At 31.9% G+C, this 19,105-nt stretch overlaps 1 protein-coding gene across 1 annotated transcript; it reads left to right on the forward strand.

Moving 5' to 3' along the window:
• Positions 1–776: 776 nt before the first annotated feature.
• CBP (sarcoplasmic calcium-binding protein) lies at positions 777–18,724 on the forward strand. Its single transcript, XM_017610687.1, has 5 exons — positions 777–1,403; positions 15,096–15,310; positions 15,432–15,504; positions 17,487–17,795; positions 17,873–18,724. The coding sequence occupies exons 1-5, from the start codon at positions 1,287–1,289 to the stop codon at positions 18,101–18,103; spliced, it is 945 nt and encodes a 314-aa protein (XP_017466176.1). The 5' UTR covers positions 777–1,286; the 3' UTR covers positions 18,104–18,724.
• The last annotated feature ends 381 nt before the right edge of the window (positions 18,725–19,105 follow it).

The following is a 19,105-nucleotide window of genomic DNA, read 5'->3' on the forward strand; positions in this document are numbered from 1 at the left end:
TGCTTGCAACTACAAGAACGATAAGGCGCATGCTGTCTAAAGGAGTTTGCGTTACCACATTAAATGCTATTTCTTCGAGGGGAGTTTTTTCATCTTTGAATTTGTGACTGTGGTGATTTGGATATTTTCTTAAAGAAAAGTCTGAGTCGGAAATTAGAGTGCCACTAAAAGTACTATATTTTAGAACAGGGGCCAATTTTCTTCGATACTTGTGTGCACTTAGTGCAACCATGCGATGCAGTATGTAATATGTTCTGGGACACCACAAACGAAAGCTTTAGCCGGCATGTCGCATGATAAACAGCGGAACAGAATATAAATTTACTTATTTACTTATTTACTTCTCCGCATTTGCAGAAGAACACATGTCTTTCAAAAGGCCGATCTACAATATATAAACTAGTTATTCAAGACATGTGTATATTTTTGTACATACATATATAGTATTCCATCCAAATCGGAGTTTCTCAAAGTTTTTTTTTTTTATATGTAAATACGTACATATGTACATCCATGCAGAATTAATTTAAAATGTAAATGTATGTATGTATGTCCTTTGTTGTTGTTCGTCGTTGTTACGCTTCTTTTTTGTTCGACTCTTCCATGCTCGTTTCTTCATTCGAACTCTATAGTAAAGCGACAAAGCCATATTGTTTATGTTGCTGTCGTTGCTGTCGCCGCTGCTGCCACCGTCAACGTGTTGCCGTCAACAGTGACTGCATCGCCGACTGCGCGTTTTGAGCAGCATGGCTTGGGTTTATTCATGCCTGCAACCAATGAGTTTTATTTAAATTGTATTCGAACGCTGAAGCGAACGGTCGTACATTTCCAAAACTGCGCGAGTTTCAATACTCAATCAAATGAAAAAAAGTTCTAAAAACCAATTCATAAGAAAACTATTTAGCACAAAAAAAGTTGAAGTGTTTATAAAAAAGTCTGAATAAACTGTGTAGTGCGAAAAAATAAAAAAATAAAAAAAACGTTGAAAACATACTTTTACTAAAAGCGACTATCAAAAGTGGATATATTTTATTAAAAAAATAATAATAAACAAAAACTACTGAAAACCAGTGCTCAACGCATAAACTTGAAAACTTTTTTATCGCAATTTTCGAAATACACCGCTGTCGTTTTTTGAATTCACAACAAAAACATCGTTTTAAATGATCACACACTTACTATCCTGATATCTAGTGTCCGCAGTGCTCTGTTGTGTGTGTGTGTCCGTAAATACCTGCCTTCCGTGTCTATATCAAAGCTTGAACACGAAAATCTACCATTCCAAGATGGCCTTTGCAATTATGAGCCGTGGCTTCTTGCGTACTTCCAGAGAAATTCTGGATCGTAGCATGGCTGTGGGTGGTATTGCAATCTCTCATTGCTACAAGGATGCTGAAATTAATGTGAGTTTAAAAAACATATTTCCATATTTATTTACTGAATTATTTACAGTTGGAGGCACAAGTATTCGTAAATGTTTCAGAAATGGTGACTTTTTCATTTCACTGCCAAAGCAAAAAACTTGCCAGTATTAAAGTTATGTAATTATGTGCTTCACGGCGCCGTACACGAGTACTTGTGCGCCGGAGTGTAGCAGAAACATGTTGGACTTATATCTGTTTATGGGCAATTATGGAAGAAAATGAGATCTAATAAGTCTAGCAGAATAAATATAAAAATATACCTATATATTTTTTCGTTTCTATTGACATCGCACCACAGTTTTGCTGATGTTTTTTTTTTTTTTCAAAGAATTGTGCAGGAATTTTCCCTATCAGGAAATTCAAATAAATTGGTTACATTCTTCTTTGAAGGGAAGACATTTTTTTCGAATACAATTAAAAAATTCTAATTGTTAAATTTTTTCGTGAATCATTTAATATTTTGAAGAATAAAATAAGGAGTGAAAAGTTTAGTTTCTAGTTTATGTAATGCTTTATTTATTTATTTTTAAACATTTTTGTGGTTAAAATTTTTTTTATATACATGAATTTATTTCTTCCAATTTTTAAATTTGTTATGTTTTGTTCCTTATCTAAAATTTTTTCCATATACATACCTACGGTATATGTAGATATTTGTGTTTTTTTTTAATTTTTTATAATATTTTTTCATTTCTACTGTCTGCAATTAATTTTTTTTATTACCTATCAAAATTTTTTCCAAATATTAGTTTGAGCGGCAAATTCTAGTAAATAATAACTTAAATGTCGATAACTTTTTTGTATATATTTTTATGAGCTATTAAATTAAAAAAGTTATAGAAATTAATTTTAAACAAGAAAATTATGAGTTTTATAAAAAATATTTTAATAATTCTCTCCATTACAAATTTGAATGCACACAACTATTTTATATGGTATCAAAAAAAAACAGTAAATATTGAAAAAGAAAATAAAATGAAATTGAATTAAATTTATTTTTTTTTTTAATTTTTTAAGAACTTGAAGAAAATTCATTTTTTTTACAGCCACCTTGGTTCTGTTCACTATTTATGCTAATACATACTAGATCTACGAAAAAATTCAAAAATTTAGAGCACACAATTCTTGAAATTATGGTAAAATTTCTTAATTTTTTGTAGAAATTTCTTAAGAAAAGTTAAAAATGTTAAGTGGTTTATAGTTGAAAATAAAAATTAAGAAATTTTTATTTTTTTATTTTAAAATTGTTTTGGATTTTTTTTTATCGAAAATTCACAATTTACAAAGAGATTATTTCACGCAAAATTTATATTTCCAAACCAATCTATGTATATGTACATATGTATATATTTTTATGTTTAAAAAGAGCAGACCGAGATTAGTTTCCATGGAGCAAGATTTAGCAGTAATTAAACGCCGACTAATTCCTTAAAAGCACAATTGAAGTCTTGACTAGTCCTCGCCTAATACCCTGCGGGTACAATTAACGATACAGTGATAACTCCGACAAAAGTTTAAATACCGAGTATTCATCAAGCGAACGTTAGCTCAGCCGTTTGAATCTCGTCGGCTGAAAATTTTTATTTTTATTTTTTTGGAAAGCGACTAGTGCGTTTACCAGTGTCCTTTCGTAATCGCTTATGTGTAGATTTTATAATTGGAATGCTAATAGTACATATTAGCGTCAGACATTTAATAGTGTTAATGTTCCTTTGCGACTAGTACCGTATGCCGTCCGTTTTCCTGGCTGGGCATATTTTAATTTTGTCAAATGAGCTGAGTTCAAAAACTTGTCGCAATTAGTTTTCATCTAAAAATTCATAATTAAAATGTATTTTCGTTGGCGCGGGAAGTTTCCACTACAATCTACACACATAAATATCTTTCATTTTATGTATGTATACGTATGTATGTATATGTATGTATATTTGCTTGAAGGTTTCGAAATTTTAATATTCTTTCAAGATTAAATACAGTTGTTCCGTCTTATCGCAACACTTGTTTTATTGTTGTTATTTTCATAGTTTTCGGTGCCTATTTGCTTGTCTAAATTCTTGAGCTAGACTTGTTATACAATTGGGTTGAATACATATTTCATTGCATGTAATATATGTATGTGTGTAGGTATGTATGTTGGTGTATGCAGGTAGGTATATATTAACATATCTGTACATTAGACCGTGCCAGAAAAAAACGGCCCGCCGTACACTGCTGAGCACAAAGTATTTTTGCATGGCGATTTCAATTTTAATTTTAATTTATTTTTTCAAAAATATATCGGCATTTAGTACTTACCGTCCAGACCGCAGTTCTTGTCTTCCCAGCGAAACACTAAAAATCATTAAAATTTTGCTAAGGAAGTATTTCGATTATTCTAGTAGAACTATTTAAAAAAAATTGTATTTCCGAATGTAGGTGTCACCGAAAAATGAAAAAAGTGGACCCCTAAGTTCAGCAAGAAATAAATAAAATAGCTTTTTCTGTAATCGCATTTTTACACTTTAGAATCAGGGCTGTATGACGCTTTTTTGGTTTACTTGTAAGGTAGTAAAAGCCAATAGCTGTGTTACGAAAACAAAATGGCTGCAGCTTCTTTATGGCAGAGTATAAATTAAAGTTTAAATTTGGTATAGTTACATGACGATAGAAGCTAAGAAATTCCCATAAAATTGTATTTGTCTAATATGGTACATAGTATGTAAATACTTCAAGGGAATCCTATAGACATTTGTTAGAACAGATAACTCTGGTAAACAAAATATTTAAAAATTGAAAAAAAAAACTCATAGGCATGAAACTTACTATTTATGTATACTAGTCATTCAACAAAGAAACAAATCGAACCTGCTCACCAAACAGCAGTCACCTTGACAAAGAGAAGCAACTGTTAAGGAACGAAAAAAACATCGACAGCCGTCGAGCAACAGTTCAATGTTGTATGCAAAGTGAGTGCTGTACTAGCAAACAGCGCTATAAAGAGTAGCATAGCTACCCTGCAGGAAAAGTGACTGCAAAACGAAGTGAGTATTTACATACATACAGTTGACACGAGACTAAAATAGTTTATTTAATTGCAGCAGGCCGATGTCTAACTTAAAATATATAAAAAAATCATTAGAGGGTTGCCACCTGTTTGAAAATTTCAGTTTAAGTAAATTGATAAGATAAAGTAAATATTGCATAGGCTGTCAAAATAAAGAGGTTTAAAAAGGCTTATAGCCGAAAATATTTTTTTATTATTTTAATTTCATTGAAAACTTTAAATAAAATACTGCAATATGGGCATCAAACTGGAGAGGTTTGGTAAAGTTTACTGCCGAAAATATTTTTGAGGAGGGTTGTCACCTGTTTAAAACTTTTTTTATTTAATTAACTTTAAAAAGTAAATGAAATATTACAACGGGTATAAAACAACACAAAAATACTTTCAACGCGCAGCGAAGCTCGCCGAGTTTTGGCTAGTTTGTTTATAAAAATATATAGGTGGTTCACAAGGATCGTATCGTAAAGTTTTTAAGGGCTAAATAAATGTTTAGAGGACTTGAAAACACAACCAACTATTTTTTAATGATGGGAAATTTCATAATACGACTTTTATGGTAGCTTGTGAATCCCTTAAATATAGTTGTAGCCATTTAAAAATTACGACCAAACAACAAAAGGGCAGTATACAATACCTTCTGAACTCCCTAATAGTTTATTCTATAACAAAGACTGTATAAATTCAAGTTTAAATCTTTGTACAACATTTAAGAAACCAACATATTTTCAGCTTTTTATTAAATTTTATTTTTTTTTAAACAATTTAAGTATGCAGTTTTAAGGCCCATTCTATTTTTGTATAAAAAAGTGCAAGTTTAAAGTAACTGGGGCTTATGGTTGGCATTCGTAATGTCATTCTAGATGCCGTATGTTCCACTTGTGAGTAAAGCAGTTGTGCTAGAGGTCAGTGTATTCACTTGTGCATTTGTGCTTGCGAGCAGACTGTGTGAGGACCTCTACATTAAAGGAAACGAAGAAGTGAGAAGAGTAGCAGTTTTGCTTTAATTTTCAAACTGTTAACATCTTAATTCAAATATCAGTTTAACACGAAACTAATCAAGTAGAAAACTTAACTATATGATTTACACAGAAAATTTTCATTTGACGGCTGAGACAACGACGACACCCACCTCTCTCAGTGGATGGATTCGTTTACCATTTTAGACAAACTTTACGTCAAGTTATTTCTTGCATAGCGGCTTTCTCGAATGTAGTCATTACACTAAATTTGTTGGGGCTATAAAACTGTATACCCAAAAATGTTTTAAAGGTTTACTCCAAATTCATAAAAAATAAAGAACATTTTAACTACTTTATAAATCGAAAAATTGTATGAAAATGTCACTCTGTAAAGCGCTTTAAACCTATTTTATTCTGGCTGCATTTCTTTATTCATTCTGAACGTTTGGAATAAGCTTTTTTGTTTATTTATTCTTTAGAACGTTCCTGTTGATATGTTGACATATATTTCAAACGCATTCTGTTTATTCCGGCTGTGAAATGGGATTATCCGGAATGTATAAAGAAACGCAGCCTCTATGAATAAGGCCATTAGATTCCAAAATACTGACATTTTTAAGAACATTTTTTTAGATTTCCTAAATTTTGTATAAAGTGTGAATCTTTGACATGATTTCGGTTAAACCTCGGACGGTATTTTTATAGAAAAATACCAAAAAAAAAATATCTCGACAAACCTTACGAATATTAAAAAAAATCAACACGTGGTCATTTATTTCAGTCACTGTATCTACTCTTTATATATATTGTTCTTAAAAACTTTGAATATTTAATATTCATAAATGGGATTTTCGAATTTTAAAATGGGATAAACAGGGCGTTTTTCAAAGGAGAATGGGATTTTCGTATCTTTGGAGTTGGCAACACTGGAACTCATTCTGCTCAGCTCTCTGTGGAATCTTATGGTTTTCTTTTCTACAAAAAGTGTTGCCTTATCATTGCCCTCTTAAGACTGTTTGTGCAAAGCGGACAAGGAGAATGTAACATTTTTCGTAGAACAGAAAACACCACTAGTCTTTTTCCTGCAGGGACGCCTGCATCTGAAAATAGCGCACTTTTTTTAAGCAGTTCTTTAGTTGTTTATTTTTGTAAAGTTTATAAGCTGTCGTCTAATTATAAAACGCTGCTGGCGCCTTCATTTAAATATTGTTATTGTTGTTGGATAAGTCTTTGGCATTTGGCCGCTATGCGAATAAAAATATCGAGGTATTTTGCATAATTTGGCGAAAGTTGATGTACATGCATACATTCATATAGATACGGCTCAAGCCCATCTCTCTCCTAAAGTAACTTAACGTAAGAAAGTCGGTTATAACTAGACAACTTTAATTTTACTTTTAAATTGAAATTTGTTACTCGGTACAAATTTTTATAACTCAAAATGGCGAACGAATTTTTGAAAATTAATTCTTCCTCACTCTCCAAATTTGATTCTGGAAAACATCGGTTAAATTTGTTCCTCGGGGAGGTTTTTGAATCCGACCACGAATTCTTAAAACAGAGAATTCGAATTTTTTTAAATACTCCAAAAGCCCCCTAGTAACAAGATTTGAGCGAATTAAACACATTTTCAAAAACTTATAATTTAAAAGTAAACACTACCGAATTTTATAGATTTTTTTTTTTTTACCTGAATTAATTTTGAAGAGGGAATGAATGAATTATACAAAAACAAAAAGGAAAGACGCCAAGTGCTGCAACGAGGCAAAGGCAGAAATATACCAGTTTATAAGTTCTTTTCGCAATTGATCATCTTATGTAAATAATTAGACTATAAATTGTTTTTTTTTTTCTTCCAGAAATCATCAAAAGTCAAATTGTATATTAAAAGAAAGTAAATATACCATCCGTAAATAGTTAGCGCTTGCCATAGCTAAAAATTTATTTATTATAAGTAAAAAGCATTGATCATTTGCAAACGAAATTTGCAGAACCATTGTGAAGGCCACAGAATTAATAATCAACCCAAAAAATAACACTTAACTATTCTGTGTTTTTTGTAAACAAATGTGAAGTTAAAAGAAATCTGAAAAAGCAATTGTAAACACTAAGCGCGCAACATGCAAAAATGTTTGATTTTGTTTTAACTACATTCACATGCATACATACATTCGAATAGTAACTACATACATATGTATGTACATTTAAAAATATTCAAATAGATTTGTGTGACTGTATGTATTTATCTCTTCATTTGTGCGACCCTAGGTTCGGTAATGAAAATAGCCTCGCTCAAAAGATTTATTTCCACTTCAGTTCATAGTTGTAAACAACAAATGTATTTTCGAGATTTTTAATTTACCAAAAGGTTTTTCTTTGGTATTTTCAGCTACACTTGCCATCTGTTACACATCTGCGTCACATTGGTTTACAAAACTCAATGATGAGAGTACTACCTAAGTGGTTTCGTCTGTTAGGCGACTTGAAACGCTTAAGCCAATGTTTATGGCGCACTCTTTAGCTATGTACACATATATGTACATATGCACATAAATATGTATATATGTATGTATCTTAAAAATCCAAATTGGTCGACAAATGGAGGGATCTTTAGTTTCATGCCACACAATTCCTTAGTTTTAGTACTATTTTCTTTCATAGGAAAAATTATTTCATCTCCCGTAAAAGGAATAAGTACGTAATTTTGCTCGCGGTGCTGAAACAGTCGCAATGGCTGACAGAGCACAGCTCTGGAGTGCTAGTCGAGAGATGCAAGGTTCGAGTCCCTGATCAGGATTTTTTTAAATAATTTTTTTTTTTTATTGTAATTTTTTTTAATTGTATTTAAAAAAATGTATCTCATTTATTTTTTAAAATATTTCAGTTTTTAGTTTTTTCAATATATGAAATTAATTTTACAATTTGTAATTTATATTGGAATTGAAATAATTGACTTACCTTACTCTAACAGCCTCCAACCGGACTCGAACCTGCGATCTCAGAAGCATTTGCCAGGAAAGCAATTAACTTTGTCTTAACAGCACTGACAAAATTCAAAAAATTATTTAAGGAAATTCTTACTTATATGTATTGAGTAAATTTAGTTCCTCAAATTAATGACGCACTGTTTTGAGCATGACCCTGAATTACGGAAAAAATTCTCAAATTTGAGTAAATTTTTTCGTAATAATAAGGAAAAAACAGTAACTCTGAAATACGGAAACTGGTTTTTGTTTCTGAGTGTGAAGATTACTTCTTTATCAGAAGCTTTTTTCAAGACATTAAAATTCTCATGGGGCTTTTAGAATTTGCATGTGCTTTAAACATAAATTTTGCGCTCAAATGTTTTTCGAGGGCAGACAAAATTTAAGTGCTACTTGGGGGAAAACGGTCCTAAGAGGATTGCCTCTGCCTACCAATAAGGATCATTTATCATATAACTTCTTTGCATTTCAGATACTGAATGTACTGAGTATCAAATACCAACTAAACGACACTTTAATTTTCACACTTCAAAATACAAAACACACTAAATAATTCTCATTGGTATTGTCAAATTTATTAATTAAGGTATCTTTACTGCTTTATTTTATAATTAACAATTTCTTGGCACTCAAAATTTCTGATCGATGGCTTTAAAGCGCGATAATAAAACAAACGATATCTGTTTCACCTGCTGCTACGCACATTTCTTAGCAAAAATTTAAAATTAACTGGGCCAAGCTTATCAGTGCTCGCAGTTAGGCACAATTGGATGGGTTTAGAAAAAAAAAACTAACAAAACACCGCAGAAACCAGTAAATAAGTAAACATTGTTAAAAAAATAACTATTTGATTAATTAGAAGACTTCAATAAAATTAATGACACGGCGAATGTTAAATTGTAAATGTTGTGGATACCTGCAATTGAAGTAAACAAATTTCTACATTCGACAAGTCAATAAACTTTGTGGTAAACAACAGTAACTGCTAATCTTTTTAGGTTGCAATCGTTTAAAATTTCGAGGAAAAAAGTATAAGTGTTGTATATGTAGGTACTACCAATAAACCTGCGTTTGTATATATAAATATACACATGCGTGCCTGCATGTGTTAAATTATAATAAGAAATAGTTACCTCAAAATAATTGCGTATACATATATGTATATCTTTGTATAATAAATGTATGTTTGCATGCATGTACATATGCACCTACAAATCTATGTAGTCGCCTACCAGCATTTTAAAAACAAGTTCGCTACTCGGTTGAACTCTTTCATTTTGTATGTAACTGGCAAACACAAGAAAATTGTAGATATGCAAATACATAAAAAATTGTGTAAGCAAAGCGCGTAGCCTAAATGCAGGAATACATACATATACTAGCGGCCCGGTACGTGCTTCGCTACGTATAAAGTGAAATATTAAATCAAACTCATTTATAAAAAAAAAAATATATTTAATTATTTGCTAGCTATTTTAAAACTTAATCTAAAACATTTGGATAAACAATATTTTTTGTTTTTCAATTTTGAGCATGAATAAACAAACGGCTGGGGGTACCGACTCTGGAACAGGCAACATAAAGTTGGAAATGTGAAAAACATGATTCCTCCAAATTCACACCACAAACGTTAAGTGTTTGCCCTTGAGCTTTGTTGATGGACATCGCAAATGATAAACGCACAGGATATTGTAATCGTTTGAATTCAAATGGCATATCAGTTGGAATCATAGGGATACGCGGTATTAAACAAACTTCTCCTTTTGATTTACCAGTTAAGATGTAGCTTCAATCAAATTTGGCAATAAATTTTTCACTGCCAATCTGGTGCCATTACACAGTTTTGGTGGATTAATATTTCGCAATAATATAATCAAAGAACCCACTTTCAGATTCAAGCAGTGCGGTGGCATACCAGCCGGTTCTAATGAATTTAAAAATTCAGTTGGATAATTCATTGCCTCATCTTGATTCATAGCACTGTCAATTGATTTATATGTCGTGACTACACCTGGGAGTTTTGCTTGAATTTGAAAATTAATGGCATTGATATGAATGTTCTTCGGTGCTAAAATGGCGCGTTCTCTCAACCAATCATGATTTCTGTAATTCTGAAGAATATTTGGAAAAACACATTCAATCAATTCATCTATCGATTTCGTAATTGTACAAAAATTGTTCGGTACAGTGATCAATCCGTTGGTTCTGTCGATTTGTATTTTGCCATCACCAATTTGTAACAATTGTTTTGAAAACTCATGGGCAGCTGGATCATTTTGTAGGTGAATACGCATATTAATGTTCAGTGTAAATTTTTGTACATATCTCCAAAGAACTGATGACTTCAAACAGGCATTTATTTCATCAGCAGGAGTTGACCGAGGAATGACAGGCAATGTTTGTCGAAAATCCCCTGACAGTAATATCAAAGCACCACCAAAAAGCTGTTGGTTACCACGTAAATCTTGCATTGTTCGATTAAATGCTTCTAGTAATTTTTTATTCGCCATTGTACACTCATCCCATAAAATAATTGACGTTAATCGCAGAACTTTTGCCATAGCAGAATTTCTTGAAATATTGCAAGTTGGAGTTTCAATCACCTGTACATTCAATGGCAATTTTAATGCAGAATGTGCTGTCCGACCACCTTCTAATAATGTAGCAGCAATTCCCGAAGATGCAAGTGCCAATGCAATTTTCTGTTCCGATCGAATAGTGGCTAAAATCAGTGATATAACGAACGTTTTGCCTGTACCACCAGGTGCATCCAAGAAATATAACCCACCTGCATTATTGGAAATGGCTTGTATGATTGTGTCATATACATGTTTTTGCTGAATATTCATTTTGGTTATATTCGATTGTACAAATAAACGCAAATCATTAGAATTGAATTCCTGCTCACGTTGCAATTCACGATCAAACAGATCATGCATGTCACGATTTGGTGCGGTCATACCCAATTGTACTAATGTTTTATTTGCAATCCGTAGACACATATCTTCAATTATTATCAAAGCTTCGTTGTACATTTCCAAAGTTATCAACAAATCAGGATTTCTTGCATGATGACGCATACGAATTAAAATATCTTCTGCAATATTATGTTTATATTTATTCCATAATTCAAGTGGATCTGATGGCATACATGTTGATAATATAACGGCAAACAGCATTCGTATTTGTTGAGGATGAGCCGAAATAGATGCATCATGAAGTGTTGAATCCCAATGTGCATCATCCTCCAACAAATGCAAAAGTTGGCATGCTTCACGGTATGTTTCACACAAATGACCGTTGACTGTTCTCAATTCTTGAAATGATTTTGGGCCATTCACGTTAACTAATAACAATCTCAAATAAAAACACTCAACATTGTTTGGATGTACTGTATATATTCTGCCAATTGCATCTGTTTGGAAAATGTCAGGATGCCCATGAACTGCTGTTCCTTGTTTACGTCTTTGAAATTTTTTCGAAGACACATTCCATGTGTAATACTGAGGCACTTCAGAATATAACAAAGTTATCGCAAATGTATCAGTTTCGCATAATTTGAAAAAAGCTGTTAACGTAGTTGCTGGTGGTTGCGCTGCTCTTTCCAATAAATTTGCTACATTAAAATAAACACCTTGGCCATTCTCAAGATGTACAGCCAAGTGAACAACCGCAGGATGTCTTTCGTGCATTGGAAACGACATAATCCTCCATACAGCTTCATTGCTACTAATATAGCGACCCATTTGATACTGAGTAATTTCATCATTTCTATTATCACCAGCAACACCGAAAATAGCCATATCGCTCCCTTTATTTACATACTTGCAAATATATTTAATGGATTTGACAGAATTACAATATTCCACATTTATATGAGCGTTGAATATTTTCGATAATAATGGACAATACGGAACCACCCAACGATTATCAACTTCAACTTCCTGGTTATGCATTCTAATGGTTGCCGTTTTGCCATTATCATTAGGTGATCTACGTCGATACAACGGATATCCGTCATTGCCCGTTATTGTGTCTGAAGTAAATTGCCTTGGGTATCGTTTCGAACACTTTTCATCAATCATACATGGTGAATTCACATTTAGTTCACCGCACGGTCCATGTATCATGTTTTTAACGACAACTTGAAATAACTCAGGATCAGCAGTGTGATTAGGAATTTCAGCTGATATAAGGTTATCGATTTGATCCGGAGTTATTTTATGTACCAGCCAAATTAGTATATGTGCGTGCGGCAATCCCCTTTTCTGCCATTCGATGGAGTACATATGGCAACGCACCTCCCCAAATACATATAATTTCCCAATTAAATCCATAAGTGCTTTACATTTTTGCCGAAAAACACGCGCAGTAATGTCATGACGATCGGTTGTCGACTGTCCTGCAAATAAATTGTTTTTGATGTCATCCCACTGCGAGTTCCCAATTGGTTATATCTGGAGTCCTTAGTTACCCAGCGAAAAGAAAAGTCCTCTTTTCATTAGCATTTATCAACAACTGACAATGGATACCCATGTGGTTCAAACACATCCTAGGGTTATCCAGGTCCACGTTTTGGTCTATATCTCGAGACCCTAGTTACGGAGGGGCATTAAAAATACTCTATACTATAGCAATCATCAACAGCTCCCATTTGCTACCCATATTGTACAAACACATCCTAGGGTTACCCGGGTCCACGTTTTGGCCTATTTCTCGAGACCCTGGTATCCGATTCTTAAAATTTCAAAACACAAACCATCTACTGAATAGTCCAAACAAAGCCTAAAAATTTGGTTTTGATAGGTGAGCCCGTTCTTGAGTTATAAAGTCACAACGAAAAATGGCATTCATTTTTATATATATAGATATGTATGTATGTATCTTATGACAAAACACGCGCAAACTTTCGACATCGGCCGCATTTTCATTGTAAACAAACAAATTTATTGCCGATCAACAAAGCGTACGAATAAAAATGGAATATGCAAATGTGGAGAAAATATAAGATGGGAAATTTAGTATGAAAAAAATTTAAATGTCTGTTCGGCATAAATTTGGAAAAATAAGAAAATTAAACTAAATAAAATTTTAAATAACAAAACATAAAAAAATTATAAAATAAAACGAAACAAATCCAAGTAAAATAAATAAAAATTAACTCAAAATAAAAAATAAATAAAAAACTAAATATTAAAATAAAATAATTATAAAATGTAAGAAATAAAACTAAAGTAAAATATAATAAAGTGAATTATTGGAATAAAAAAATAAGTTTAATTAAATTAAATCAAAATAAAAAAGTAAAAAGTACATACAATGAAAGGAACTAAAGTAAAATATGTACATACATATATTAAAAGTTTAATTAAATGATGGAATGAAGAAAAATTTAAATTAAAAAGATATGCATATAAAATGGAATCAAATAAAACAAAATATTGCATGAAATGTAAATAAATTAAAATTTGAAACTAAAATTTAAAAAAATTAATAAAAAATTGTATAAAGAAGTAGATTGAAGAAACTAAGTCAATTAATAAAACGAAATAATTTAAATAAAGACTTAAATGAAAATAAGAAAAATTAATGTAATGTAATGTAGAAAAATGAATGAATGAAGTAAAACAAAAAAGTAAAATCGAACAAAAAGTTGAAAGAAAAAATAGAAAAGAAACACAAAAAATAGAAAATAAAAGTAAAATAAAATGAAATGAAATAAAAATTGGATACAATAAAATAATTAAAGAAACCTAAAACACCGTTATAGATAAAATAAAGCAATATAAAAATATAATAATTACATGAATTCCAAAAAATTCTCGTTTACGCTCTTATTCTTTTTTGCTCTCCTGCTAATTTCTGCTAGTAAAAATTTTACTGCCAAATACACCGATCAGCTTTTTACTTGCTAGTTTTGTGTTTCTTTACTATTTCTCTATTTCGCTCTCTGTGAGCGTAATTATCTCAATTTTCCCCATTTTTCTTCTTCCTGATAATTGTCTGCTAGAAAAGAAACGAAGCAAAGCCATAAATTTAAAGCTACATATACAAACGTACATGCATACGAGTATGAATTCCACTGCAAGAATTCAAAAAAAGTATCAAGATTTGGATAAACTTTTATTTCTTTTAATGTCTTTCCTGGCTGGCGCAATTACAATTCATACATACATTCATAAATATTGAGCGCTTCACATTCTGAACACACTTTTATTATTTTTTTGGGAAGATGCCACGTGGACATGGTGGCTATCAGTCTCCTTTACGAGAGCAAATATTTCCTCATTTACATACTTTGGCCGTGCATAATATTTACATATGTACATACGTAATCCGTATGTATGTATGTACGTACTTATGTAATTGGGCAACTCCAATCGAATTTGAAATTCAGAATTCAGTACTTTTCCTCAGATTTATCTGTAATTCAACAGATTATATCATAGCATGACGAGATCAATTGGTTTCTAAATGTTTATTGACCAATCTGTTTTTATTTCTGTTTACTCGCGTTTTACATGAATTGAAATTTTATTCAAAACGTGCAGTTGTTAAAATATTGTCTTTATTTGTATAGAGCTGCCTTCTTAAACAATTATTTTTTCTCTTATAAGTAATTTAATTTTTTTTTTATCTTATACTATTCCTTTATTAATCAATTCCTTTCCTTTAATCATTCCAGCATTCGACCACTGCTTTAGTTCCACATCGTTCGGCTTGCACTGCACCACCTGCCCATGCACCGATTGCCTTGCATGGAGGCAATATTACACCAGTTTGTAATGGCAGCTATTGTCTGCTGAAACCAAGACAAGCCAAGCCGTCTCTGGCTAAGCGCCAGAGTAGCACAAAGAAACAGGTGTACACCCAAGCATCATCAAAGCGTGACGACGAAAGGTGAGTGAAAAAAGAGTAAGCACATTGATTTAGATTTATTTGTTAAAATGCAAAGATTTCAAAATTTGTAATCTCTTAATTTATGTATTCAATTAAATTCCGTTTTTTTTTTCTTTGGCAGTGATAGTGATTCGGATTCGGATGATGAATTTGAACGCAAACGTGCGAGCGCACACTCCAAGCATAGCGAAAGGGTAAGCATTCAAATTATGAAATAAATAATTTTGGCTTCGCGGCTCCGACATTAGCGAAAAGTTAAATTTTTTTTATTGTACCCGTATTATGAAATTTTTTCTTTAGGTAATCGTTTTTAATAAAAAGTTTCTGTATAAAATAACTACATATGAATCTCAATATATATCGTCACTTTAATCTAAAAAGGCTCTAGCTCATATTCTCTAAAAATTCAAATCGGTAGATTACTCACTAAAGGCCTAATAGAATTTTAAAGCCATTACTACATCAATTTGAATTTTAGCAACAATTTCAAAAATTCAAAAATATTGATACGAGTACGTTCAAAACGGAATTTGAAAGTTAAGAAAAAGTTTGAAATGAAATAAGCTGTAAGAATTCTCAATACAAAAAAAAAATATTTGCACAAATAGAAACATTTCTGCATGTACCAAAATGCCGTTGAAACCACCGAAATTATCTATGTTCAAAAATATTTGAAAAAAAAATTAAAAATTTTTCGGTATATACATACATACATAGTAAATCATGTTCATTCTGTAAAATAAAAAAAAAATAATCGACTTCGACATTTCGCAACTGTGAATGTTAGATTTTTTTCAAATATTTTCTTGTAGTATTCGCAAAAAATTTCGTTATCTAACCTATTCAAATGATTTTTTTAATGTGTTGGTGTTGGTTGATTTTTCCGACAGGGTGGTAAGATGATTTATTTTGGAACGAATTTCCGTCATCCCTTGTTAAGTTTGGTTTGCATTTTTTAATATTTAAATTTCGAAGTTCCGTCACTATATAAAAATAAAACAAACAAAACAAAATTTGTTTTTAAAGCCTACTTGAAAAAGGGCCCTAAATGTTTAAAATAAAATTAAAAAGAAAAGTGCATTATGTGCCTGCTGAAATCTATTCTAACAAATTTTTGTCTAAATTTTACAACTTCGAAATTTCCAAGTTTCTTTACTTCTGCAAAATTGAGATTTTGACATTCCAGTGATTAATTAAAATTAGCTGAGAACAAATTTTCAATGCGCATATTCAGACACGTTTTTACTTTGTTAAAAGAATGAATAATGAAAACAAAATATAATTGATGCTTTAATATTTTTAAAACTTTAGAAATTCGAAATTGAGTTCCAACATTATTTTGATTGCATTTTAGTAACTTTGTTTTTAAATTTTTAAAACAAAATATATAAGTAATTGACATTTAAAAAAATTATTCAAACTATAGCCCATATAGTAAAAAATGGCTTTAAAATAAGGCCGTATAATTGAATGAAATTTTTTGATATTCGAAATAAAATTTAAAATTTTTTGCTATGTGCCCAATATCTATTAATAAATTCAATATTTTTCTAAATTTTTTGAATTCGAAATTATGTACGAAAAAGATAAGTGTGCTTTCGAAATTATTTTCGAAATGAAATTTCAAGATTTTTTGATTTGTGCTGACTAAACTTTATTTTAATCAATATTTTTCTGAAATTCATTTAAATTAAATTAGAAACCAAACGAAAAATATCTACACAAAACGAGCAGTTTGAGTTTAGTAAGTTACTTCCTTCCCTTCCAAATTCATAAAAAAGCAACTAATTTTTTTATAGTCAAAAGCAAAGAAAACAGCTTCTGTTGTTTTATTTTTGTTATTTATCATATTCTTCTTTAACCACCGTCATAAACATCTGCAAACCATTAAATTAAAGAAAATTAGCTTGATATGGACACCTTTGGCATGCATCAAAAAAATATTATAAACACATGCAGGCATTTTTAATAAGCTCTAAAGCTCTAGAAGTAAAACGTTTTTTTTTTGTTTTTTCATACCCGTCCATAAACGAGGCGTGCATATTTATATTCACCGCCCGACTTTATTTTCTCGATGAAAAAAAGTAAATAAATTAAAACTCATTAGTTATCAAGCTTAGTTATAAGCCCTTCTTCATTCTCCCGATTTAACCTCTCTGTCCTCTCTCTTTTGCAGGGCGATTCCGAGTTCTGGCGTCGCAAAATGCGTACGCTTCATCGCATACTCGACGTCAATCGTGATGGCGTAATATCGTTCGACGATTTCAAATTGATTGCCAAACGTTTCACCGACTTGGGTCATCTTACGCCGGAGACGTCGGCTGAATTCGAGCAGGTGATGCGTCAAACATGGGAGGAGCAATTTGGTGCAATAGATCCCTACAACTTAATTACTGCCGAGCAGTTTCTAGTTGAATTGCATCATCGACTCAACGACGAGCAGATGGTAAAACGCATCGGACGCTTTTTACCGTATTTATTTAAGGTAACTAATTATCTCGGTAGATTTTAGACAAATTTCTAAAACTATTTTCTATACACTTTTATTCAATCGTTTTGCAGGCTGTTGACTACGATCACACTGGCCACTTGGATCTCGAACAGTACAAACTGTTCTTCCGCTGTATGGGTCTCTCGGACGAAGATGCAGCTATATCCTTTGCTGTGATAGACAAGAATGGCGATGGCCAATTGTCCTTGAAGGAGTTTCTACATTTGGGACGTCAATTTTTCCTCACCGAAGATGATACGAAAATTTCGAAAATGTTCTGGGGTCCACTCATCGATCATTGACTTGCTGAACATGCGTACACAGCTGTGTTGGAATTATTGTTGCGCGGCAATGAGATCGATATGGCACGTGCACAATATATTCTCTATACACTTTGCATGCAAAATGTCTCGGAGCATTTGGGCATACTTAATGACGACACAAATGAAGAAAACCTTTTACTAAGACTATTTTTCTATATTAATATTTTAATTTTATTAATAACCATAACTTGTCGTTCACAAGAACGTAGCGATTTTAAGCATTTTATTGTAGATCTTATAAGAAAATTTAATGAATCACGCAGAAAAGCGCGAAAACGAAGGAAAAAAAGGAGAAAATTAAAATATCTGAATTGTTTTCTATATCTCGCAGTGGATCATGGGTTGGCATTTTTGTAGGGGAACGATAATGTTGCTAGCAACATGCATTCGTAGACAGGCCCGTCGAAAGGGGGGGAGGGGTGAATCCCCTGGGCCGAGCTTTTTAAAGGGCCGGAAATATCAGAGCCATAACTTTTTATTATATTTTTAAAATAAACTAGTAATAGATAAACGACTATTATTCGATTATCGATTATCCATGGTATTTTCGATGTCGTTTTCTCGTTCGATAAGTGAGTGTGAATTCTTTTTAGTTGCTCATATTTCTACAAACAACAGTTGTAGAAAGATGAACGCTTATCTTCTACTAGTCGACACTCGCAATAGGGGTGATAATTGCTCATTCATTATAGGCTTTTATTAGAAATATATTCCGATTCGTACTGATTGTTTCTGACTCTATACATTAAAGAAAATTATCACATGCTTTTGAATTAATAAAATTTATGTAAGGGGCCCGTGATCTTTCAGTGCGGGCCCTGAGTTTTTTCTCGGCGACTCTGCTCGTAGAACTTCAAAACAAGCTTTTCAGGCCTTGTAGATTTCGGTACCCAGGCCGTAATATAAAACATGTAGCTGAATAGAGTGCTTACTGAAGACCTGGCAAGCGATGGGTTCTAATCTTAGACTAGGAGAGAGTGA

This window comes from Rhagoletis zephyria, unplaced genomic scaffold, assembly GCF_001687245.7.
Source record: "Rhagoletis zephyria isolate East Lansing unplaced genomic scaffold, Rhagoletis_zephyria_1.1 Rzeph_scaffold_00331, whole genome shotgun sequence".
Lineage (NCBI taxonomy): Eukaryota > Metazoa > Arthropoda > Insecta > Diptera > Tephritidae > Rhagoletis > Rhagoletis zephyria.